This window comes from Urocitellus parryii, chromosome 6 (assembly GCF_045843805.1).
Source record: "Urocitellus parryii isolate mUroPar1 chromosome 6, mUroPar1.hap1, whole genome shotgun sequence".
Lineage (NCBI taxonomy): Eukaryota > Metazoa > Chordata > Mammalia > Rodentia > Sciuridae > Urocitellus > Urocitellus parryii.
The window spans coordinates 65,064,496-65,091,566 of record NC_135536.1 but is presented as its reverse complement, the minus strand read 5'-3'; the positions used below and the strand labels follow the sequence as shown (position 1 = coordinate 65,091,566).

The 27,071-nt window shown below is 33.6% G+C and overlaps 2 protein-coding genes across 5 annotated transcripts in view; both read left to right on the top strand.

Annotated features, from left to right (window-relative positions):
* Pals1 (protein associated with LIN7 1, MAGUK p55 family member) overlaps positions 1 to 27,071 on the top strand; it is a 96,853-nt gene that overhangs the window by 44,141 nt on the left and 25,641 nt on the right. For all 4 annotated transcript variants that reach the window (XM_026385156.2, XM_026385155.2, XM_026385153.2 and 1 more), the window contains 5 exons: positions 4,171 to 4,379; positions 12,652 to 12,729; positions 13,312 to 13,458; positions 20,809 to 20,970; positions 21,851 to 21,928. In XM_026385156.2, the coding sequence (XP_026240941.1) occupies positions 4,171 to 4,379; positions 12,652 to 12,729; positions 13,312 to 13,458; positions 20,809 to 20,970; positions 21,851 to 21,928 (674 nt within the window). The remainder of the gene's footprint in view (positions 1 to 4,170; positions 4,380 to 12,651; positions 12,730 to 13,311; positions 13,459 to 20,808; positions 20,971 to 21,850; positions 21,929 to 27,071) is intronic.
* LOC144255338 (prothymosin alpha) lies at positions 23,256 to 24,449 on the top strand. The gene has a single exon (XM_077799814.1). It carries the CDS (start codon positions 23,428 to 23,430, stop codon positions 23,758 to 23,760), a length of 333 nt encoding a protein of 110 aa, XP_077655940.1. The 5' UTR covers positions 23,256 to 23,427; the 3' UTR covers positions 23,761 to 24,449.

The window sequence follows — 27,071 nt, the reverse complement described above, 5'->3', positions numbered from 1 at the left end:
AGTTCTGTCCAGGAAACAACTATGAGGTTTTTGTACTTAGTTGAGTAGAGGTCATTTCAAGACAGTTTTCCATTGTTTTTCTACATTTAGGAATAAGATTGTTGCTCTGTTATCTCTCAAGTATCCTTGAGTATATACTCCTCTAACATTGTGGGGCCCCCTGGACTTTAGTATGGGGGGGGGATTTTATTTTATTATTTCTTTTAGTGCTGGGGCTCAAACACAGGGCTTTGTGCATACTAAGCCAGGGCTCTATCACTGAGCTAAATACTAAGCCTATCTAGTATTTGCTTTTAATTTGTTAACTAAGTTGTTAATGAGTAATTACTGTTCAGGATCTTTCCTAAGCTTCTGATTATTTTATAAAAATTTATGTTGCGGGCTGGGGATGTGGCTCAAGCAGTAGCGCGCTCGCCTGGCACCACATACAAACAAAGATGTTGTGTCCACCAAAAACTAAAAAATAGATATTAAAATTCTCTCTCTCAAAAAAAATAAAAATTTATGTTGCCCTAGGCCACTGAAAACCAAAGTTCGGGGATTTTTATGTTCTTAAATTTAAACAAGAAAAATGGATGGGGACATCACATCAGTTGTAGAGAAATCTGCTTAGCATGTTCAAGACCCTAGATTCAATCTCAAGGTTGCCACCCCCCCCCAAAAAAAAAGACTACCTGATATTTAAACAAAGAAATCTTAATACTGAAATAGATCACCAGAAACTGTTTTCTTGTGGGGTAAGTGGGAGTAATAAGTAAAAATAAAGTTAATTCAGAGTGTACTACTGTTTATATTTGTATTTATCTGCTTTGAAACATCTCTAGAGATGGAGATGCCTTAGCTTCCTTAGGTAAGTTTAGTGTTTATATAATCAAAAAATTCTCCAATCTTGCTGCCCAGAGTCTTATGTATTTGAAGATAGGATTTCATATAACTCTTGGTGATTGCTTTTTTAAAAAATTATTTTTTAGATGTTGATGAACCTTTATTTCACGTATTTACATGCAGTGCTGAGAATTGAACCCAGCATCTCACACATGCTAGGCAAGTGTTCTACCACTGAGCCACAATCTCAACCCTGGTGATTGCTTTTTGTTGCCTATTTTAGAATCTTCATTCTTTTACATTTTAGATTCTCAGGAGAGGGCTAGGACTGGAGAATTAAAGGGATGGATTTGTGGACCACTACATATGTTTATATTTATCTGAATAATTGTACTCTAAAGCAAATGAAAATGATTTTTTCCCTTTAAGATCATTTAGCCTTTCTTTTAACATAAATAATCAGAATTTAAGTATTATATGAAATGTTAGAGACCATGATGAAACTTAGAGTAATTTCTACTGAAAATCAAGTAAGGAGAAATAGATCAAACTTCAGGGCAAGGAATTTAAACTATATATAAAGAGCTTCCTTGTAGGAAAATTGCTATAGACTAGAACTTATTATGAAAGGCAGATTTGCTGTGCCTGCCTCTGCTTCTCCTCTACCATATGTCCCTAATCTGCCCTGCTCTGGGTTCTTCTCTGTCTCAGTACTCCCTTCTTTGTCCATTCCCTGAGTTAGTACTTATGTCGGTCTTTCATGGTAACTGTGTGATTTTCCATGCATCTTTTTCTCTGTATATGGTTCTTTCTCCTTATATCTGTTGTCTGTAAATGGAGTTATGGAAGGGAATCTCTTCTATTGGTATTCTGTCCTCTCTTCTGTGGTATATCTTTATCTTTTTTATGGTACTAGAAAATGAACTCAGGACCTTAGGCATTCTAGACAAGTGTTCTACCACTGAGCTACACGCCTAATCTCCTGTCTTCATCTTTTAAAAAAAAAAAAAATTTGTAGTTGCAGTTGAACAGAATGCCTTTGTTTTATTTGTTTATTTTTATATGGTACTGAGGATCGAACCCAGTGCCCCAAGCATGCTAGGCAAGCGCGCTGCTACTGAGCCACAGCTACAGCCCTGTCTTCATCTTAATTACAGAAGAGTGTACATATTTAACAGTACTGATTTAGTGTAGGATCTGATTAGATTTTTAAAATTCCCTCTGAAATTGCACAGAACGTTGAAGAACTTAGGTGAATTTTTATTTGAAGTTATAAATATAGCCATCAGAGAAGGTAACATTTCTCTGAATGAGTAGAAAATCATTTTGGAATAATATGTATTTATGAAATACTTTTTTTTTTTTTTTTTTTTTTCTAATTGGGATTGAACCCATGGGCACTTAACCACTGAGCCACTCTTCAGCCCTTTTTATTTTGATATAGGGTCTTGCTATGTTTCTTAGAACCTTGCTAAGTTGGTAAGGCTGGCTTTAAACTTGTGATCCTCCTGCTTCAGCCTCCTGAGCTTCTGGGATTACAGGCTTGAGCCACTCTGTCCAGTTTATAAAGTACTTTTTAAGATGTACCCCTTAGGAACAAAGTTGTTTTCCATCTACAACTAAATATTCTGACCTTTGAAATTAAGAATTTTTACATGAAATTAAAATATGAATGAGAATGTATACCAAAATAAGAATCCCTGCATTAATACTACTGATTTTATTATTCATTATGACATCATTCTTAATATCAAAGGAAAAAATCTTGTCAGAATATAGTAATGAAGAACTGAGTAAAGAAAATGAACTCATTTCATTTATGATAATCAGCATTAGGGCTAAAGCCATAGGTATTTATTTCTTTGTATGTTATAGGACAGAAGCCACATCACTTTTAATGACCTTTAAGTTGCTAAACTTATTTGTCAGTACATATTCATTTTATCACAGGGCATGTGTCATTTGGTATTTCAGATTTGCTCTTAAGTAATTTATTTGTTTTAGCTACATTTGGTTTTGTTCATATTTCCTTGTATTAATGCTAGTTTGAAAACACTTGAGTGTTTGGTAACTTGATCTGTTCCACTAGTTCATTAAATGTTTCAATCAATAAATTAGATTTTATAGGAAGAAACAACAAAAAGACTTAAATGGGAAGTTTCTTTTTTCCATATGACTGTATATATGAACCAGTATCCACTATAACTTTTTCCCAGGTTCATTTATAGGTTTTATTTCAGTCAGTACCTCAATAGGACTTTTCTTTATAGAAGAGTGGGGAAAAGGGAACAGGAGGTATACTGAAAAAATGATTAACTAATTTTAAAAGCCAAGAAAAATTTTAAAATGATGACTTTTAATGTAATGACTTTTTATTTTAATGCTCTTACATATAGACCCTTTTGGGGAGTAGGGAAGAGATTACCAATGGTTCTTAACCATTTTGGAATAACCATTTCCCAGAAAAATGTATGTGTTATATATGCATTTAGTAGACCTATGATACAAAACAGATGCCCAGAACTTCCAAGTACAATTTTAAGGAATACACATATTCATTAGAGTTTTAGGGACAACAGAAGTTCCTGATAAACATGAATAAACTTCAGCTTCCCTATTAATCAAAGAAATCAAAGTTTTTGAAAATGATGACTTCTGATTAAAAATATTGCTAATGGGATTTAAATTAGCAAATCTCCCTAGAAGTCTATTCGAACTTTAAAATGCCAAACTCTTAAGTTCTGTTTCTAGGAACTATTTTAATAAAATGTAAGTCTCAGATTTATATTCAGCACTGATTATTATGTACTAAAATATTTATTATTACTTACAACAGCAAAAAATGGAAGCAACCTAAATGTTCAACTTTTGTGTAATGGTCATTATAAAGAACGGTTTAACCAAGTAAAATATCATGGAGCCATTATATATGTTTCAAAAGACTACTTAGTGATATGAAAAAACAATTACAACATACTGTTAAATAAAATAGGAAAATATACTGACTGTTAAGTAAAATTGCTTCTAGGAGATGGGACTGTTGATAGTTTTTAACTTTATTAATTTGTTTTCCTCCCCTCATTTTTTTTTATAAAAGGAGTATATTTTTTATAAGGAGTATAGATTAGTTTGTAATTAAAAAACTTTCAAAGATGCAAATTATCCTCTTACACAGTGTTTATAGTTTTACTTAAAAATAAGTAAAAGAACATGGATTGTAACACTCCAAAATATTTACAGGTTTTTTTTCCCCTGAAAATTGATTCAAGAAATTTTATCTTAAAATACATGTTGAATTAAGACCAAAACAATTAATCTTTTGATACTTTTTCTTTCTTTTACTAGAAGTGGAAGACTTGTTTTCCTCACTTAAACATATCCAACATACTTTAGTAGATTCTCAGAGCCAGGAGGATATTTCACTGCTCTTGCAACTTGTACAAAATAAAGATTTTCAGAATGCATTTAAGATACACAATGCTGTCACTGTACACATGAACAAGGCCAGTCCTCCATTTCCTCTTAGTTCCAGCGCACAAGATCTTGCACAAGAGGTATGTATTTTGAACTTCTTGTTGACATCTGTAAGGTAATAATGATAGTAAGTCAATATTATTATAAAGTAACTAATGTACTTATCAAGCTTATTTAAATTAATTAAATGTTAACAATTTTTGTGATAGGAAAAGTTGGTTATATGCATTTTATCCTGAAAAAAATGTATATTTAATGTTCAGAGTCAAGAGTTTTGTTTTCTGTAGAAGGTTAATTTTATGTATAAAATTGTAGTACTAGTAGTAAAAATTATTTCAATTACTATACATCAAGTTTTTAATGTTTTTAGTGTGGTTTATTAATTTTAAGAATTGGACATTATAAACTCAGAAAAAAGAATACTGATACAATAAAATTATAAGTGAGATAACCATGGATCATAAATGTGTAACTCTTTAAGATTGATTAATTGTAGGTATTTTGAAGTTTTTTTCTATAAAAAAAACTGTGTGGATGTTCCAAATTACTGAATTCTAATATACTGTAAAATTTTCTTCTGTTAACATGCTGACTTTAAATTCTAGTTTTTTTTTTAAATTCTTTTTTAGTTGTTGATGGACTTTTTTTTTAACTTATTTTTATGTGGTGCTGAGAATTAAACCCAGTGCCTTATACATGCTAGGCAAGTGCTCTACCACTGAGTTACAACCCTAGCTGACAAGTTCTACGTTCTGATACTAGTTGCTAATGTTTAATCTGTCAGCAAATATCTCTCAAATCAAAGGCTTAAAAAAGATATAAATAAACCATCTCTAGTTGCAGGGGAGTGGATGTTATGTCGTTCTTCTTGGGTTTTAAGTTATTTTGATAATATAAAAATAATAATTCCAGGGGATGGGTTGTGGCTCAGCGATAGAGTGCCTTGCACACTTGAGGTACTGGATTCAATCCTCAGCACCACATAAAAATAAATAAAATAAAGATATTCTGTCTATCTACAACTAAAATGTATTTAAAAAAATAATAATAGGGGCTAGGGTTGTGGCTCAGTGGTAGAGTGCTTGCCTAGCTTGTGTGAGGTACTGGGTTTGATCCTCAGCACCATATTAAAATAAAATAAAGGCATTGTGTCCATCTACAACTAAAAATATTTTTTTAAATAATAATTCTAAAAGCGCGCTACCGCTTGAGCCACATCCCCAGCCCCTATGTTTACTTATGATAGTTTAAAATGTTTGTCTGAAAATTACTTTTTCTTTACAGAAACTAAAAAATAACTAGCATTACTTTGATCTTATTACTATACACAAATATAGTGTAATTGTAAAAATAAATGTGTGGGGTTGAGAGAAATCCCCAATAAATCATTATCATCATTCCCTTCCCTCCAGTTAAGTGTTAAGAATGTTTTATCTAGCTAGCCTTTGTTTTTGCTGAATAAAACAATGGTTGGAGAAGAGAATGAGAAAAGAAAAAGAGTTTGGAACTGCTCCAATTGAGAAAAGTTAACTCACACCAAGGGAAATACTTGATAATTTTGTGTTATATTGGTGTTGGTGGAGTGACCTTGAACTGAGTGTAGTCTTAAAATGAGTGCAAATGGCTAACCTAGTCAGGGCTACAATACATGGTTGAGCTAAAATGTGAATGGTTTTCCCTGGAGTTGGTACAGTGCATGGTTGTGAAATAGCCCTAACTTTCAGACCATTATATTTAATGCAATTACAATTGCAGAAAAGCACATACTTATAGTCCTCATCAAAGAGGACTATTAAATCTGATAACAAAGTTCTAAAGGTTAAATCAACCCATTGCATTTATTTTACTGGGAAAAAAATTTTAGCTATCAGCTTATCGCCCCTCACCTCTGTCCCATTTTGTATTTCTGGATATTAAAGGTGAGATTTTGTAGTCACAAAATAAGAATTATTAGGCTGTACATATGCCCATAGATTACATTTTAGCATTCATAATTCCAACAATCTGGAATTTAAAAGAAGAAATTACCTCATGCTTCAGTTGTATCTTTTTTTGGAGGGGGGCAGTACTGGGGATTGAACTCTGAGGCACTCAGCCACTGAGCCACATCCCCAGCCCTATTTTGTGTTTTATTTAGAGACAGGGTCTCACTGAGTTACTTAGCAAATTGCCATTGCTGGGGCTGGCCATTCTCCTATCTTAGCCTCCCAAGCCACTGAGACAGTTGTATCTTTTTTTTTACCTGGGGGTGGGGGGTACCATGATTGAACTCGGGAGCACTTGGTCACTGAGACATATCCCCAACCCTATTTTGTATTTAGAGACAGGGTCTCATTGAGTTGCTTAGGTCCTCAATTTTTGCTGAGGCTGGGTTTGAACTTTCAATCCTCCTCTCTCAGCCTCCTGACCACTGGGATTATAGGCATGAACTACCTCTCCCAGCCAGTTTTAACATTTTTAAGTGGAAATTTAAGTGAAAAACTCAAGGACTTTAGTGAGACATTAGGAAGTGTTCTTTGTTTTTATACACTTAAAATATCAGTTAAACATTATTATATAATAATGAAGTCTAAGAAAACTTCACGTATTAAGATATAAATTAAATCTTTGATCATCTAGGGTATTTATTAATAAACACAAAACATAATTTTTGGTTATTATAGTGCTTTTATAAAGAAAAGATTGAGAACTTGGACTTCATTAAGTGAACTTTTGCTTATCCAAAAACATCTTAGAATATAATACAAGCCAATAGCACAATGAGATGTGCCAAATTCTTTGTGTGGTGGAGAAGAGAGGAGTGATAGAAATGAGGAAGAAGCATAGAAGGTGATTTAATTTGCTGAGTCTTGAAGGTTGATTGAGAAATTAGCAGGAAGCCTAAGAAAAGGCGTTCTATTATCAAAGGGCACAAAGATGATAGTGATTGAGAAAGCCTGACATGTTTCTTGAACAATGAGTAAAGGGTAGGATATGATCTTAAAAGATGGAATCTAGGTCCTGAGGGCCAAGTAAGTTATATTAATAAATTTAAAAGTATCTTATGATTGATCTACTTTGGTAAAAATTTTAAGTAATAACTAGTTGAAAGGAGAAATCAATTTGATGCAAGAAAGACATCTGAAAAAAATTAAATACTTTTTCCTTGTGATTAAAAATTCTAAGATCAGACATATTTTGTTAGTTAACTTGACAAAGATTGATGTTGGAAACCAATAACATCTTATTGAATGGTGAAACAGCCAATGCATTACCTTTTAAGACTGCATTAAGATTAAAGATACCCAGACTCACCACTAGGATTCATCATTTTTCTGTAAATAGTAGCCACTGCAATAATACCAGAAGTGGTGAAATATAAAGTAAAGGGACAGGTAAAGTTCAAATTTGTCCCAATTTGAATGAGTCATATTAGTTACTTAGAAGAACAATAATAAAATATTTGATAAAATGGTATTCAACATATTGACTGCTAAAATATAGGTATAGTATATACATATGCACATTTATATTCCATTAAGATATTATAATCATATAAATTTTTAACAAGGCTTTCAATGAATTGGTAGATAAATAGGTAATTTTTTATTTAGATTTGTATGTGTTTCTCCATTTTTATGTGTTACTAAGGAAAATTTAGCACCTCGCAGTTGCTAAGGCTGGCTTTGAACTCAAGATTCTTATGCCTCAGCCTCCGGAGTCACTGGGATTACAAGCATATGCCATAGTGCCCAGTTTAAAGTATTATTCTAACAACATTGTAGAAGGTATGTGAGGTCAAGAATGGAGGCATAGAGAGCCTATTTGTTATTGTCAAGATGTAAGATTTCAAATAGCATTTGGACATGGAATTAAAGAGATTTAAACAGAAAATTAATAGGACATACTGTCCTTTTGTGGGGAATAAAGATAAAGGAGACATTAAAGGAGGATTTCCTGCCCTCTCCTCCTTTCACTGAATTCATCAAACATTTGAGTACCATTTATTTTGTTGTTTTTGGTACCAGGGATTGAATCCAGGGCCACCTAACCACTGAGCCACATCCCCAGCCCTTTTTATTTTTTTTAATTTGAAGCAGTGTCTCACTAAATTGTAGAGACTGGCTTTGAACTTGCTATCTCCTGCCTCAGCCTCCTGTGTCACTGGGATTACAAGTTTAAGCCTCCATGCCTGGCTTTCGCGCTGTTTTTGCAAAACATTCTGCTAATAATCAAATATAAAATTGAATAAAATACCATTTTATTTTCAAATGAATGCAGTCCAGTGAGGATACAGTCTCTCCACAATTTTAAATAAAATGTGTTCAGTCTTATAAAATGAGAATATAGTATCTAAGCAAATAGAATAAGGCAATTCAGGTAGCTGAAACATCTAGTGCAATCACAGTTAAGTGTGGAGAGACGGTATAGCATTTGTAGGGAACAACCAACAGTTTAATGCTGGAACAAAAAGGTTAAGACATGAGTAATGCCAGAGCTGGAAAAGAGGAATCAGATGATGAAAGTCCTTATATTTAATGCTAAGGAGATTAGATTTGATCCTGCAAATGATAGAGCTAGTAAGAACTAGAATGGTCAAATTTCTGTTTTTGAATTGAAAATGATATTTAATGACAATAGAAAAGTATAATGTTTTAATAATTTAGTACTAAGTCAAGTAATTTTTAAAAACTGTTATAAAAGTATGAATAGCATTATCTCTTTGGCAAAAATAAGTATAAAGAATAACGAAATAGTGCAGCTGAGGATGTCAGCTGCTTTCACATCTTCAGATTCAGCCAACCTCATTAAAAAAAAATTGCATCTGGAGGCTGGGGCTGTAGCTCAGTGGCAGAGCGCTTGCCTGGCATGTGTGAGGCACTGGGTTCGATCCTCAGCACCATATAAAAATAAATAAAATAAAGGCATTCTGTCCATCTACAACTATAAAACATTTTTAAAAAATTGCATCTGAACTGAATACATTCATTCCCTAAATAATATAAGTAATCTGAAGATGATTTTAAATGTCTGGGCAGCAAGGTATATAGGTTATACTTGAATGACCTTGAATTTTGGTATGGGGGTAAGGGATGACAGATTTTTTTTCATAATCAAGGGTGCTTTTGCTTTTTTGGTAACTAACTTTCTTGAGCTATAGTCCACATACACTTAAAAATGGGTGTTTTTTGTTTTGTTTTGTTTTGTTTTTTCAATGTGTTTTGGCATATTCTGTAAAATCTACCATAACATCAAGTTGTAGAAACATCCATTACTCCACAAAGCTCCCTTATGGCCCTTTATAGACAATAACCACTTCTTCCATTTCCCAAGCCCTGTACCATTCATAGATCGTGTTTTGATTTTATGAATTTGCAGTCTATGGACATTTCATATAATGTGGAATAAGACTGTATATAGTCTTTTGTATCTGACCTCTTTTGCTTAGCATAATGTTTTTGAGATTCATCCATGTTGTATATTTAATAGTAATTTGTAACTATTTCTCCCCTTCCCCCTTGCAGACCCAGAGCCTCACACATGCTATACAGACACTAACACTGAGCTAAATCCTTAGTTCCGGTAGTTTGTAACTTCTTGCTGAGTAATATTCCATTATATGACTATCCCACAATTTGTTAAGCTGCTTTCCTATTGTAGGGATGCATATATGGGTTGTTTCCTGTTTATCATTCTGTCAAATGTGTCTTCCTTTTTATTATTCTATCTGCTTTGTAGTGGTATCTTGCTTTAATTTGCATTTCCATAATGACTACTGATACTGAGCATTTTCTATATGTTTTTTGCCCAATTCCCTGACTTTCATGAAATGACTGGTAAGATCATTTTCTCATTGTAAAAATCAAGAGTTCTTAATATGGATAATCCTTTGTCAGATATATATGTCAAGGTGAATAGTTTGGTAATAAAGAAATATAAAAATAAAAGTAGGATATATACTGAGATGATTATCCCTAGGTATAATAAAAGATCTTCCTTTTATATCTTTCTTTTTATTATATTTTTTCTAATTTTTCACATTTAATATATATCATTTCTGTAATTTAAAATTATTTCTAAAGTAAAAAAGAAACTTGCCTCTGAAGAAAAAATAGGAAATAATAGTACAGTTACCAAAGAGTAGAACATTAAGTGAGAGTATTTTTTTAAGATAAACATTTAGAGCATTTAAAAAAATTTTTTTAAATTTTTTATGTGGTACTGAGGATCGAATTCGGTGCTTCACATATGCTAGGCAAGCACTCTACCACTTAGCCACAACCCCAGCCCTAGAACATTTTTAAAGGAAAGGAGTTATAAGAACAGACTTAATGCCTTAGACCTTTGAGAAGTAGCTGATGATGTACATTGACACTCAATATTTAAATTGGATTAATAGGGGAAGGGAATGAGTACTTACAGGAGTTTTAAATGTCTTTAAAAGGGAAGATCTCAAGAGATGTTTAAGAACTGACTTAAAAATAGAGCTAGGGAAATATATCTCGTACAGAAAATTATATTTGAGTTGAGTTGTATCTTTTGTATACTCTTGGTATATTTTAAATCCAAAGTTGTCTTTCTTCTTCAGAGTTGCTTCCTCCAGCAATTAAAAAGTGTATGGTCAGGGACTGTAGACTTTCTTTTAAATTGATGTAGATTTGATAAAGGTTAAAGAACACCTTATTTTAAAAATCAGCCTTTTGTTATCCATAGTTTTAGATCATGACTTTTGTCCATTAGTAAGATTTTGTTTTGTTTTGTTTTTTTGTAGTTGTAGGTGGACAGAATGCCTTTATTTTATTTGTAATGTGGTGCTAAGGATCCAACTGCTTGTCTCACATGTGCTAGGCAAGTGTTGTGCCACTGGGCCATGCCCCAGCCCCCATTAGTAAGATTTTAATGGAGTTAAGAAGATAATAAGATTTTAATGGAGTTAACAAGATAATATTTGCAGTGCGATTCCTGTTTTTACACAGAGAGCTGCACTATTGGATACACATTTTTCTAGGTACCAAAACCAAAGGACAGACTGGTTTTGATTCTACTTTATAATTGCTGTGATATACTTGTGGGAAAATTAATTAATCCCTAGATTATCATCCCTTAGGTTTGAATAGGGAATTATATAAAATAGCCATAAAAGAGAGGAAATTACTGGGTTTCTTTTTATCTCATGAATTACTCTTATTAAAAAGTCTATATATGGATTTACTTCTATATAATTTCACTAATAGTGATAATTTTGGTTTTGTTAATCCTAATTATTGCAAAGTGCTCTTTTTGGTGGGTAGTTCTGTTTGGAGATAGAAAAAGGGGGAAAATCAGAGGTCTGACAGTAAGCACATGATATAATCTTTGGGGAAAAGTGATGTGTGTACAGAGAAAAAAATTATACTTTTCAGTATTTATGCTAGGAAGAAAAGATTGAAAATAGATGAACTGAACTTACTCAAGTGATTAGAAACTGAAAAGAGAAATAAAACAAAAGAAGAGTATTAAAATTGTTTGGGACTGGGTATGTGACTCAGTGGTAGAGCACAAGGCCCTCTATTCACTCCCCAGCATGGGGAAGGAAAAAGTGTAAATTATTTAAGTGGGAGGAACAATAGATTTCAAAACTTTCCAAAGCTGGTTCTTTGAAAAGAATAAGAAAATAGACAAAAGTTTATTGAATTAGATGAATTTAAAAAAAGAAGGAAAGAAAACCCAAGTAGCATTAGGAAAGAAAGGAGGAGCATGAATGCAGACACAGATTGAGGTTATCTCATGAGTCTGTGAAGAAAATTTAAATGGTAAGTACCATCCTCCCACAGCTGAGGCAATAGAAAGTCTGCCCGCCCCCAGTTCATCATAAGAATGGGTACTTATCCTAGGAGTTCAAAGATTGTCCTACTTTGGGGAAAATTTTTAATGCAGTTCATTGTGTTATAGTATTTGCTCTATTATGTGCATATAAATTTGTCCTGTTAGACTGCTGTGTCATCTCTGATTTTAAATACAGTTATGTAAACATAGGATTAAAAAACTATAAAATAGCAAAGTTAAAACAGTCTTCTTCCCTTATGTAATCATTATTAGTGTATTTTGTAGTATGTTAGGAGAAACTTGCAAGATGGAAGTACTTCATTCATAGGTATAAATACCAAAAATCTTATTTAGTGTTTATTTTAAAATAAGGAGTGCTGTTTTTTTTCATAAGATTTGAAACTGTGTGAAAAAGTATATTCTAATTTTTCCTCGTAATTTTTCCTTGTGTTTTTTTTCTTACAAGTTGTTTTTATTTTTTTAAACTTTGATTTGTACTGCATAGGTGCAATTGATATTTCCTGTAACCTAGGAAGAATCATCTTAGTTTTTGTTTTTGTTTCTTAGGTACAAACCATTTTGAGGCCAGTTCATCAGAAGGAAGGACAAGAATTAACTGCTTTGCTTAGTGCTCCACATATTCAGGTAGAAAACAGAACCAGCATCTATATGTTTTTTCTGAAATTTATCTGGTTTTTTGTTTTAGTTTTGCAAAATCAAACTTCTCTAGGATTGGAAGAAACCTTAGACATTGTCTAGACAGTCTTGATGTTTGTAGTCTCCTCTGCAAATTTATTATTATTGTTGGATTATATATTTTCATATTTAAAATTAATCAAATTATTTTGTAAACAACTTCCTTTTTTCAGAATTGGATAAAAGTTCATATTTTGCTTATTTTCCATGAATCTTAATTATCTAGAGTAATTATGCCTTTACATTGATTTTGTTTGTATGAAGTTTGATAAGCATTTTGAACTTTAATAAGCCATTTCAGAGGATTCAGTGGTACACTTAACACACCTTTAGTGATCAGTAGTTCCAACAGATACAGGGTTGCATCAATACTTAAGTTGGAAGGTTTGGAAATGGTTCTGCACATACAACTAAATATAGCACTTTTAAAGATTTAATGATCAGAATACTACGTATATGATAAGGTTAAAAATCTATTTATAGAAATAAAACATGCTGATACTTAAAATGCTGTGGATTTCTTTGAAACAGGCACTTTTATTGGCCCATGATAAGGTTGCTGAGCAGGAAATGCAGCTAGAACCCATTACAGATGAAAAAGTTTATGAAAGCATTGGCCAGTATGGAGGAGAAACTGTAAAAATAGTTCGTATAGAAAAAGCTCGTGATATTCCATTGGTAAGTGTCCTACATCTCTGACCAGTGATTCTTTCTACACAGAGATCTCATATATGGAAAGTAGTAGAAGACCCCAGTATATTCTTAGTGCTTTTTCTCTTTTGAAGTACTTTATTGGAGTTCTGTTTGGAGTACTTCATTCTGTGTTCTAGCTCATCTTATATTCCTTATTCAGTTGAGAAAAATTTGTTAATTGTATTTTTTTGTATGTGTGTATGTGGATTGGTTTTGTGGTTTTGTTTGTTTGTTTTGTTTTGGTACTGGGGATTGAACCCAAAGAACCTTTGCCACTGAACTCCATCACTAGTCCTTTTTTTATTTTTATGTTGAGACAGGGTCTTACGAAGTTACTAAGAGTCTTGCAAAGTTACTGAGCCTGACCTCAAACTTGGATACTCCTGCCTTGACCTCCCAAGTTACTGGGATTACAGGTGTGCACTACTGCTCCCAGCAGTAATAGTGTTTTACTCATCCATAATTCAATTAATATAATAGCTTATGGAATATTTATTTGGAACAAAGAAGGATAAGTAATTTATTTTATTATTCTCCCAACTTACTTTTTCAAAACAATAATTAGAAACAAATCTTTTAATTCAGTTGAATTTATTAAAACACAATTACTTGTATACTTTAGATATTATTTTAAAAGTATATATTTCTTGGACCCACGATTGAGCTCAGACCCAGGCCTAGGACCACCCCCGTCAACCTACCCTAGAGCCCAGGCTTAGACTCATCTCTGAAAGTGATTACATCCATCTTGGGACATGGCTTTTTTGAGTGACCAATGCTATTGCTGCCACCATCTTTAGTTGCAGTGAACACCAGCCATGGACTGTTCACCCCATAATCTTGTAGTGTCCATGCAGATTACCTGTACCTTACCCTACAAAATTATGGGGTAGAAACTGTAATACTTCAGATCTGCACTGCAAGAAAGGAAGACACATTGACAACATGAAAAAACAAGGGAAGAAAGTGCTCAGACAAACCAAGATTCTACTACAACAGAATCCATTGACAGTGCAGTTGATGAAATATCAGACAAGGAGTTCAGAACGTACATAATTAAAATGATCTGCTAATTAAAGAATGACATAAGAGAGAAAATACAGGCAAAAATTGATAACACCAGCAAAGAGATAAGGGAGCAAATACAGGTAGCAAAAGATTACTTCAAGAAAGAGAGAATGATTCTGGAAAGAAAACAATCAGAAATCCTTGAAATGAAGGAGTCAGTAAACCAAATAAAAAGCTCAATAGAAAGCATCACCAACACACTAGATCACTTGGAAGATAGAACATCAGATAATGAAGACAGAATATACAATTTTGAAAATAAAGTTGATCACACAGTGAAGATGCGAAGAAACCATCAACAGAACATCCAAGAATTATGGGATAGCATCAAAAGACCAAATCTAAGATTTATTGGGATAGAGGAAGGTAAAGAGATTCAAACCAAAGGAATGCACAATCTCTTCAATGAGATAATATCAGATAATTTCCCAAATATGAAGAATGAGTTGGAAAATCAAATACAGTAGACTTACAGGACTATTGTACAAATGTACAAAATTACAACAGATCTACACCAAGGCACATTATAATGAAAATGCCTATCATGTAGAATAAGGATAGAATCTTAAAGGCCACAAGAGAGAGGTGAAATTACATATGGGGGAGACCAATTCCGATCTCAGTAGATTTTTCAACCCAGACCCTCAAAGCCACGAGATCCTAGAACAATATATACCAAGCTCTAAAAGAAAGTGGATGCCACCCAAGAATCTTATATCTAGCAAAATTAAGCTTCAGATTTGATGACAAAATAAAAACCTTTCATGATAAACAAAAGAATTTAAATCGAGAAAGATTGCACTACAGAGCATTCTCAGCAAAATATTCCACGAGGAAGAAATGAAAAACAACAATGAAAATCAGCAAAGGGAGGAACTACACTAAAGGAAAGGCCGATCAAAGGAGAAACCAAGCCAAGTTAAAAACAAAAAATAAACCAAATTGGGAATCCAAATCATATTTCAATAATAACCCTGAATATTAATGGCCTAAACTCATCAATTAAAAGCCAATTAAAGGGTTGACAGATTGGATTAAAAAAAAGAAACCCAACAATATGCTGCCTTCAAGAGACTCATCTCACAGGATAATACATCCACAGACTGAAGGTGAAAGGTTGGGGAAAAAATGCACTACTCACATGGACCACATAAACAAGCAGGGATTTCCATCCTCATATCAGATAAAGTGGACTTCAAACCAAAGCTAGTGAAAAAGGATAAAGAAGGACATTTCATAGTTCAACAAGACATAACAAGCATAAATATCTGTGCCCCAAACAATGGGACATCTATGTATATCAAACAAAACCTTCTCAACTACAAGAATCAAAGAGACCACATCACAATAATACTGGGTGGCTTTAATACACCACACCACTGTGATGTATTTTAATATATATCACCACTAGATAGATCTTCCAATCAAAAACTAAACAAAGAAACTATAGAACTCAATTAAACAGTCAGTAATTTAGATTTAACAGGCATATATAGTATATTCTATTCATCAACAAGCAAATAACTTTCTTCTCCGCAGCACATGGATCCTTCTCCAAACTAGATCATATGTTATGCCACAAAGCAAGTCTTAGCAAATACAAAAAAGTAAAGATATTACCCTGCATTCATGGAATGAAATTAGAAATCAATGATAATATAAAAAATAGGAGCTACTCCAACACCTGGAGACTAAACAATACCATATTGAATGATGCCTGGATAATAGAAGATATTAGGGAGCAGATTTAAAAAAATTCTTAGAGGTCAGGGAGAATTCTGATACAACTTATCAGAATTTCTGGAACACTATGAAGGCAGTGCTAAGAAGAAAGTTCATTGCATTAAGCTCATTCATTAAAAGAAGAAAAAGTCAACAAGAAAAAAGGACCTGACATTGTATCTCAATGCCCTAGAAAAAGAATAACACACCAACACCCAAAGTAGTAGAAGACAGGAAATAATTTAAACCAGGGCAGAAAATGAAATTGAAACAAAAGAAACAATTTAAAAAATTGACAAAACAAAAAGTTGGTTCTTTGAAAAAATAAATAAAATTGACAAACCCTTAGCTACCCTAACAAAAAGGAGAAAATTCAAATTTCTAAAATTTGTGATGAAAAGGAAATATCATAACATATTTAAATATTGAAATACAGAAGACAATTAGGAACTATTTTGAAAATTTATACTCCAGTAAAATAGAAAACCTTGAAGACATCGATAAATTTCTAGAGGCATATGATCAACCCAAACTGAGTCAAGAGGTCATACACAATTTAAACAAATTAATTTCAAGCAAGGAAATAGAAGACACCATCAAATGCCTACCAACCAAGAAAAGCCCATGACCAGATGGATTCACAACAGAGTTCTATAAGACCTGCAAAGAAGAATTAATACCAATACTTCTCAAATTATTCCATGAAATAGAAAAGGAGGGAACCCTTCCAAACTCATTGTATGAAGCTAGTATCATCCTGATACCAAAATGAGGCAGAGACACATCAAGGAAAACAAAGTTCAGACCAATATCCCTGATGAACATAGATGCAGAAATTCTCAATAAAATTCTGGCAAATCTCATATAAAAACATTAAAAAAATAGTGCACCATGATCAAGTTGGGTTCATTCCAGGGATGCAAAGTTGGTTCCATATATGGAAATCTATAAATGTAATTCATCACATCAATAGATTTAAAGATAAGAATCATGATTATATCAATTGATGCAGAGAGAGCATTTGACAAAATATAGCACCCTTTCATGTTTGAAACACAAGAAAAACTAGGGATAGTAGAAATATACCTGAACATTATAAAAGCTTTTTATACTATACCCAAGGCCAACATCATTCTGAACAGAGAAGAATTGGAAAAAAACTTCCTTCTAAAAACTGGAACAAGACATGGATGCCCTCTTTCACCACTTCTATTCAACATAATCCTTAAAACTCTAGCCAGAGCAGTTAGACAAACAAAGGAAATTTGGGTTGGGGCACTGGGTTCGATCCTCAGCACCGCATGAAAATAAATAAAGGTATTGTGTCCATGTACAACTAAGAAAATATATATTTAAAAAAAAAAGAAAAAAAGAAAGAGGGCTGGAGTAGTGGCTGAATGGTAGAGCACTTTCCTGGAGTGTGTGAGGCCCTGGGTTCTATCCTCAGCACCACATAGAAAGAAAGAAAAAGAGAGAGAGAGAAAATCTATTGACAACTAAAAATTTTTTTTAAAAGAGATACGAATAGGAAAAGAAGAATTCACACTATCGTTATTTGTTGACAACATGATTCTGTACTTAGAGGATCCAAAAAATTCCACCAGAAAACTTCTAGAATTAATAAATGAATTCAGAAAAGTAGCAGGATATAAATCAATACCTATAAATCAAATGCATTTCTATACATCAGTGATGAATCCTCTGAAAGACAAATTAGGAAAAGTACCCCATTCACATTAGCATCAAAAAAAAAAAAAGAAAAAGAAAACTTGGGAATCAATTTAATAAAAGAGGTGAATGATGTCTACAGTGGAAACTACAGAACACTAAAGAAAGAAATTGAAGAAGACCTTAGAAGATGGAAAGATCTCCCATTCTCTTGGAGAGTCAAAATTAATATTGTCAAAATGGCCATACCACCCCAAGCACTATACAGATTCAATATGATTCCAATTGAAATTTAATTCCAATTAAATCATTCCTTAGAATAGAAAAAGCAATCATGAAATTCATTTGGAAAAATAAGAGACCTGGAATAGACAAAGCAATCCTTAGCAAGAAGAGTGAAGCAGATGGTATCACAATACCAGACCTTAAACTATACTTCAAAGCTATTGTAACAAAAACAGCATGGTATTGGCACCAAAATAGGCATGTAGACCAGTGGTACAGAATAGAAAACACAGAAACGAACCCATATAAATATAATTATCTCATACTAACCAAAAACATACATTGGAGAAAAGATAGCCTCTTCAACAAATGGTGTTAGGAAAACTGGAAAGTCATATGCAGCAAAATGAAACTAAACCCCTACTTCTCACCTGCACAGAACTCAAAGTGGATCAAGGACCTAGGAATTAGTTCAGAGATCCTGTACCTAATAGAGGGAAAAGTAGGCTCAAATCTTCATCACATCAGATTAGGCCCTGACTTCCTTATCAAGACTCTTAAAGCACAAGAAATAAATCAAGAATCAACAAATGGAATGGTTTCAAACTAAAAAGCTGCTTCTCAGCAAAAGAAACAATCAGCAAGGTGAAGAGAGAGCCTACATTTTGGTAAGAAATTTTTGCCATACGCACCTCAGATAGAGCACTAATCTCCAGGATATATAAAGAATTAAAAAAAAAAAAAAAAAACCTTAACACCAGAAAACAAACAACCCAATCAATAAATGGTATAAAGAGCTGAACAAATACTTCTCAGAAGAAGATATACAGTTGATTAACAAATATATGAAAAAATGTTCGACATCTCTAGTAATTAGAGAAATGCAAATCAAAATTAGATTTCATCTCACACCAATCAGAATGGCAGTTATCAAGAATGCAAACAACCATAAGTGTTGGTGAGGATGTGGGGAGAAAGATACACTCATACATTGCTGGTGGGACTGCAAATTGGTACAGCCAATCTGGAAAGCAGTATGGAGATTTCTTAAAAAACTTGGAATGGAACCACCTTTTGACCCAGCTATCCCACTCCTTGATCTATACCCAAAGGACTTAAAATCAGCATACTATAATAATGAAGCCACAAAAATGTTTATAGCAGTTCAATTCACAATAGCTAAATTGTGGAACTAACCTAGATGCCCTTCAGTAGATGAATGGATTAAAAAAACTGTGGCATATTACACAGTGGATATTACTCAGTGTTTAAAGAGATAAAATCATGGCATTTGTAGGTAAATGGATGGAGTCGGAGAATGTCATGCTAGGTGAAGTAAGTCAATCCCAAAAAACCAGAGGCTGAATGTTTTTTGATAAGTAGATGCTGATCAGTAATTGGGGGGTCGGAGGCATGGGAAAAATGGAGGAACTGTGATTGGGCAGAGGGGAGGAGGCATGGGGGCAAGAAAGATGGTACAGTGAGAGGGTCATCATTACCCCTAGGTACATGTATGACTCTGCATGGTGAGACGCTACATTGTGTACAACTGGAGAAATAAAAAGTTGTGCTGCGATTGTATACAGTGAATCAAAATGCATTCTGCTGTCATATATACCTAATTAGAATAAATAAATAATTTTTTAAAGAAAGTATATATTCCTTACTATTTGTCTTACAGTTTTTAGATGTAAAACTTTTCAAATCTCTTTTCTCAGACTGTTATTATTGCCTTACATATCTTTCCTTTATAATCAGAGAAATATTCTTTAATCCCTGTGTCTCAGATTGTGTCTTGATATAAGGAATGTAGTTTTATAGAAATTTATGTAAGTAATTCTTCCACCAAGAGAATACAAATTGGTAAAGTCATGAGAAAATGTTTAAATAAAAAAAAAAGTCTAGCAGAACAATTTTTATTCTTTATATTTTACTTTCAGTTTTTGAGCACACAATTTTTCAGTTGTGCTTCCAATTTGTATACCAATATTTATGTGTAGTACATTTTTAAAAAATAATTTTTAGTTGTCAATGGTTCTTTTGTTGGTTTGTTTGTTTTGGTGTGGTGCTAAAGATCAAACCCAGGGCCTCATTCATGCCAGGCAAGTACTGTACCACTGAGCCCCAGCCCCAGCCCATGTAATACATTTGAATATTAATTGAATGCAGCTTCTTTTTTTTTTTTTTGAATGCAGCTTCAATATTTAACATTTGCATAATCAACCAGATTGGAGTTCACCTCTTCATCATGTTTTGAATGTTAAAAAGCTCTTGTAGTTAAAAGTCATGTTCATTAATCATGCCTACATGTACTAAAACAATTTGAATAGGATCAGCATAAAGACAACAAATATGATTATAGATCTTCACACTTTTTTAAAGCAAATGCTTTTTTCTGCTATTGTATGCTTCAAAAGTTTGCTTGATTTCAGAATTCTAATCGTTTCTAAAGCAGAAACTATTGTGGGGAAAATAGTCAGCTTTCAAATCTAATTACAATTATTACTCTAGTTATGTAAGTAAATTTTTTTCTCAAGATAATTGAAGGCTAGTATTGTTGAAAAGAAAAAATTAGAATTTAAAGATGAAATTCTTAATTTAAAAAATTGCATTTCTGTGTTTAAATTAGGTGGTGGTGTTGTTGTTTTTTAGGGTGCCACAGTTCGTAATGAAATGGATTCTGTCATCATTAGCCGGATAGTAAAAGGAGGTGCTGCAGAGAAAAGTGGTCTCTTACATGAAGGAGATGAAGTTCTGGAGATTAATGGCATTGAAATTAGGGGGAAAGATGTCAATGAGGTTTTTGACTTGTTGGTAAGTTCATACAGGTGAAGAATAATTGATAGCTCTTAAGAAATTTTTGGGGGGCTGGGGTTGGGGCTCAGTGGTAGAGTGCTCACCTAGCATGCCTGAGGCACTGAGTTCGATCCTCAGCACCACATAAAAACAAAATAATGTGCCCACCTTAAAAAAAAAAAAAAAAAAAAACCCTAAAGATATATAAATAAATAATTTGTTTTTTAAGAAATTAGGTTTTTGTTGTTGTTGTTAGAATTAGAATTTCTTTTTTTTTTTTTTTGGTACTATGGGTTGAACCCCAGGGGTGCTTAAATATTGAGCCACATTCCTAACTGTTTTTATATTTTATTTAGAGACAGGGCCCTGTTAAGTTGCTTAGGTCCTTACTAAATTGTTGAGGCTGGCTTTACACTTGAAATCCTCCTGCCTCAGCCTCTCAAACTTCTGGGATTACTGGCATGCACCACCATGCCTGGTGCAAAATGCCTTCTGATCATTATTTTTAACCCTTTTTATTGACTAACTTTATAGATTGAGCAATGCTCCCGCTGCTTAGGTACCAGAAGTTATAATGATTCCTGTCAAGTTTGGAGGCGAATGAAGGCTTCTGCTGAATGAAGCAGTCAGTGTTAGGCAATAATAGGGAACCTAGCAGTAAAACTCTATATAGTTAAAAAATGATGAACACAGTTAGGCAATAATAGGGAACCTAGCAGTAAAACTATATAGTTAAAAAATGGATGACACACACAAGGCATCTGGAAATTATGGACATTTGCATATAAGACTATGGAGGAGTTCCAGAATAGTCCAGTTTGGGGAATATTGATCATAGTATTATGGGATGATTTTCATAAATATGGATTTTAACAATCACTTTATCTTTTCATTGTAGTCTGATATGCATGGTACTTTGACATTTGTTCTGATTCCCAGTCAACAGATGAAGCCTCCTCCAGCCAAGGAAACAGTAGTAAGTGATTTTTTAAATGTCCATTATTTATTGTTCCTTGATTGTTATTACTTATCTATATCAGAAATTTCACTGTGAATATTTCTTACACTCAAGTAAAAAAGGCCAATTCATTATTTATATTTAAATAAATATAAAATAATGAACATTTCAAACTGAAACTCTGAATCTTTTTAAAATTAAAAGAAAATAATTTGTTTCATAATTTTTTTGAAAATTGAGCTTTGTCTAACACTGAACTTTGTCTTTTTCTCAAGTTATAAGTAGGTTTATTTAACTTGGTATAGGAGAAATAGTTCTTTTATAAAGTGTGTGTAAGTCTTAGAGTGTATTGCTATATGTTAAATATTTATTGAGCTCTATGAAAGGATGGCCTTCATTTACTTAGAAACCCAGCAGTTTCACTCTTTGGTATGTATCCAAGAGAAATGAAAACATATTCACAGAAGAACTTGTATATGTATATTCATAGCAGCCAGAAAGTAGAAAATCCTAGATATCCACCGACTGATAAATGTAAAACAGTTTGATTTATACACACAATGGGGTACTATTTGATGATAAAAAGTCTACAATAAGTATACTTGCTACAACATGGATGAACTTGAAAAAGTTATTCCATGTTAAAGAAACCAGTCAAAAGACCATGTATTGGTTCATTTATATGAAATATCTAGAATAGATAAATTTATAGAAATAGAATGTAGATTGGTGGTTCCTTACATTTAGGGGTGGGGATTTGGGAGAGAATGGGAATGATTGCTAATCAGTCCCAGGTTGTTCTGGTAGGGGTGATAAAAATGTTTTTTAAAGTGTTTGTGGTGATAATTACATAACTGCAGATATACTGAAAATCATCCAGTTGTAAACATAAATGAACTGTATAGTATATGAATTATATCTCAAACTTTAAAATGATAAACTTTAAAGTGCTTCATTAACAGGGAAGCCTGATCTATTCCTACTGATTATTCTTTATCTTTATAAAAGCATAATGGTTTAAGAAAGAACACCATTTCATTTTTTTCTCAATATTTCATCATAGGCATGCTTTATATTTTGGCTATTATTCTATGTTTTCCCCTTATTCTTTATGGAACATATTGAAGTTGGTGCTGCATCTGCAACCTACCTTCTGCTTGCAATTTGTAGAAAGAGAAATGAAAAAAAAAACACAAAGTTGTTCTCTGAATTTGAACAGTCTGATTCTCTGTGCACTTTTCCTGTCCATATATCTCTCCTGTAAATAATCCCTGAACTTCAAAAGTAGCTCTGCAAACAGAGGAGGGTTGGAATATCCCTTACTTAAAAATTTATAATAACTGGCTGCTCTGAAAAGCCATCTTTGCATTGTTCCTGGGTCCAGCTCCCCACTCGCCGCAACCACCTCCGCCGCGCACCTCCTCCTCCGCCGCGGACTCCGGCAGCTTTATCGCCAGAGTCCCTGAACTCTAGTTTCCTTTTTAACCCACTGCATCGGATCACCGGCGTGCCCCACCATGTCAGACGCGGCCGTGGACACTAGCTCTGAAATCACCACCAAGGACTTAAAGGAGAAGAAGGAAGTTGTGGAGGAGGCAGAGAATGGAAGAGACGCCCCTGCTAATGGGAATGCTAATGAGGAAAATGGGGAGCAAGAGGCTGACAATGAGGTAGATGAAGAAGAGGAAGAGGGTGGTGAGGAAGAGGAGGAGGAGGAGGAAGGTGATGGTGAGGAAGAGGATGGAGATGAAGATGAGGAGGCTGAGGCAGCTACGGGCAAACGGGCAGCTGAAGATGACGAGGATGATGATGTTGATACCAAGAAGCAGAAGACCGATGAGGATGACTAGACAGCAAAAAAGGAAAAGTTAAACTAAAAATAAAAGGCCACCGTGACCTATTCACCCTCCACTTCCCGTCTCAGAATCTAAACGTGGTCACCTTCGAGTAGAGAGGCCCGCCCGCCCGCCCACCACGGGCAGTGCCACCCGCAGATGACGTGCGCTCTTCACCACCCAACCAAAACCACAACGTGAATTTGCAACAGGGGAGGAAAAAAGAACCAAAACTTCCAAGGCCCTGCTTTTTTTCTTAAAAGTACTTTAAAAAAGGAAAATTTGTTTGTATTTTTTATTTACATTTTATATTTTTGTACATATTGTTAGGGGTCAGCCATTTTTAATGATCTCGGATGACCAAACCAGCCTTTGGAGCGTTCTCTGTCCTACTTCTGACTTTACTTGTGGTGTGACCATGTTCATTATAATCTCAAAGGAGAAAAAAAACCTTGTAAAAAAAGCAAAAACAACAACAAAAAAACAATCTTATTCCGAGCATTCCAGTAACTTTTTTTGTGTATGTACTTTAGCTGTACTATAAGTAGTTGGTTTGTATGAGATGGTTAAAAAGGCCAAAGATAAAAAGGTTTTTTTTTTTTTTTTTCCTTTTTTTTGTCTATGAAGTTGCTGTTTATTTTTTTGGCCTGTTTGATGTATGTGTGAAACAATGTTGTCCAACAATAAACCGGAATTTTATTTTGCTGAGTTGTTCTAAAAAAAAAAAAAAAAAAAATTTATAATATATCCTTCCTGAATAAATAACTTTTGTCTTTTAAGAATGAATGTCAAGGGGCTGAGAATGTGGCTCAGCAGTAGAGCACTTGCCTTGCACATGTGAAACCCTGGGTTTGAACCTCGGCACCACATAAAATAAATAAATAAAATAAAGGTATGTCCAACTATAACTAAAAAATAAATATCCAAAAAGATGAATATCAAAAGTTGATACATTTTATCAACATTTCCTCTATTCATGCAGTCTGGAATTCTCTAAAAGAAAACCCATATCTTCAGTATATAAAATGAATATAAGTGTTATGTTGATACTAATTTTGATATTTTCTGCATAATCAGAATATTGAAGTAATTAATTTAGAACACAGATTGCTCCAGCATAAGATGCATTTACTTGCGCTTCAGTGGCTATTTAACTCTCACCTTCATTATTTAGAATAAAAGACTGGTTTAATCTGAAAATCAAGGAAATATCTATTAGAGGTTTGTGGGAAAATATAGATTCATTGTGAGCAGTCTTAGGAGCCACTTAAATCAGAAAATGAAATCAACTTCAAGACTGAGTTAATCAAAAGGGATAAGGAAGGGCAGTATATACTGTTAAAAGGAACCATTCACCAACAAGACATAACAATTATCAATATTTATGCACCAAATAATGGTGCTGCAACTTTCATAAAACAAACTCTCCTCAAGTTCAAGAATCAAATAGACCACAACACAATAATTATGGGTGACTTCAACACACCTCTCTCACCATTGGACAGATCCTCCAAACAAAAGTTGAATAAAGAAACTATAGAACTCAGTAACACAATCAATAACCTAGATTTAACCAACATATATAGAATATATCAACCATCATCAAGTGGATATACTTTTTTCTCAGCAGCACATAGATCCTTCTCAAAAATAGACCATATATTATGCCATAGGGCAACCCTTAGTAAATATAAAGGTGTGGAGATAATAGCATGCATCTTACCTGATCATAATGGAATGAAACTGGAAATCAATGATAAAAGAAGGAAGGAAAAATCCTACATCACTTGGAAAATGAACAATATGTTACTGAATGATCAATGGGTTACAGAAGACATAAAGGAGGAAATCAAAAAATTCTTAGAGATAAATGAAAATACAGACAACGCATATCAAAATCTATGGGACATAATGAAAGCAGTTTTAAGAAGGAAATTCATTGCCTGGAGTTCATTCCTCAAAAAAAGAAAAAACCAACAAATAAATGAGCTCACACTTCATCTGAAAACCCTAGAAAAGGAAGAGCAAAACAACAGCAAATGTAGCAGAAGGCAAGAAATAATTAAAATCAGAGCGGAAATCAATGAAATTGAAACAAAAGAAACTATTGAAAAAATTGACAAAACTAAAAGTTGGTTCTTCGAAAAAATAAATAAGATCGACAGACCCTTAACCATGCTAACGAAGAGAAGAAGAGAGAGAAATCAAATTACTAACATACGGGATGAAAAAGGCAATATCACAACAGATGCTACAGAAATACAGAAGATAATTAGAAATTATTTTGAAACCCTATATTCCAATAAAATATAGTGAAGACATCGATAAATTCCTTAAATCATATGATTTGCCCAGATTGAGTCAGGAGGATACACACAATTTATTTATTTATTTATTTATTTGAGAGAGAGAGAATTTTTTAATATTTACTTTTTAGTTTTCGGCGGACACAACATCTTTGTTTCTATGTGGTGCTGAGGATCCAACCCGGGCCGCACTCATGCCAGGCGAGAGTGCTACCGCTTGAGCCACATCCCCAGCCCCTGATACACACAATTTAAACAGACCAATATCAGTTGAGGAAATAGAAGAAGCCATCAAAAGACTACCAAGAAAAGCCCAGGACCGGATGGGTATACAGCAGATTTTTACAAAACCTTTAAAGAAGAATTAATACTAATACTTCTCAAGTTATTTCAGGAAATAGGAAAAGAGGGAGCTCTTCCAAATTCATTCTATGAGGCCAACATCACCCTGATTCTGAAACCAGACAAAGACACTTCAAAGAAAGAAAACTACAGACCAATATCTCTGATGAACCTAGATGCAAAAATTCTCAATAAAATTCTGGTGAATCAGATACAAAAACATATCAAAAAAATTGTGCACCATGATCAAGTAGGATTCATCCCTGGGATGCAAGGATGGTTCAATATATGGAAATCAATAAATGTTATTCACCACATCAATAGACTTAAAGATAAGAACCATATGATCACTTCGATAGACGCAGAAAAAGCACTCGACAAAGTACAGCATCCCTTTGTGTTCAAAACACTAGAAAAACTAGGGATAACAGGAACTTACCTTAACATTGTAAAAGCTATCCATGCTAAGCCTCAGGCTAGCATCATTCTGAATGGAGAAAAACTGAAAGCAATCCCTCTAAAATCTGGAACAAAACAGGGATGCCCTCTCTCACCACTTCTATTCAATATAGTTCTCGAAATACTGGCCAGAGCAATTAGATGAAAGCAATTAAAGACATAAAGATAGGAAAAGAAGAACTTAAATTATCACTATTTACGGATGACATGATCCTATAC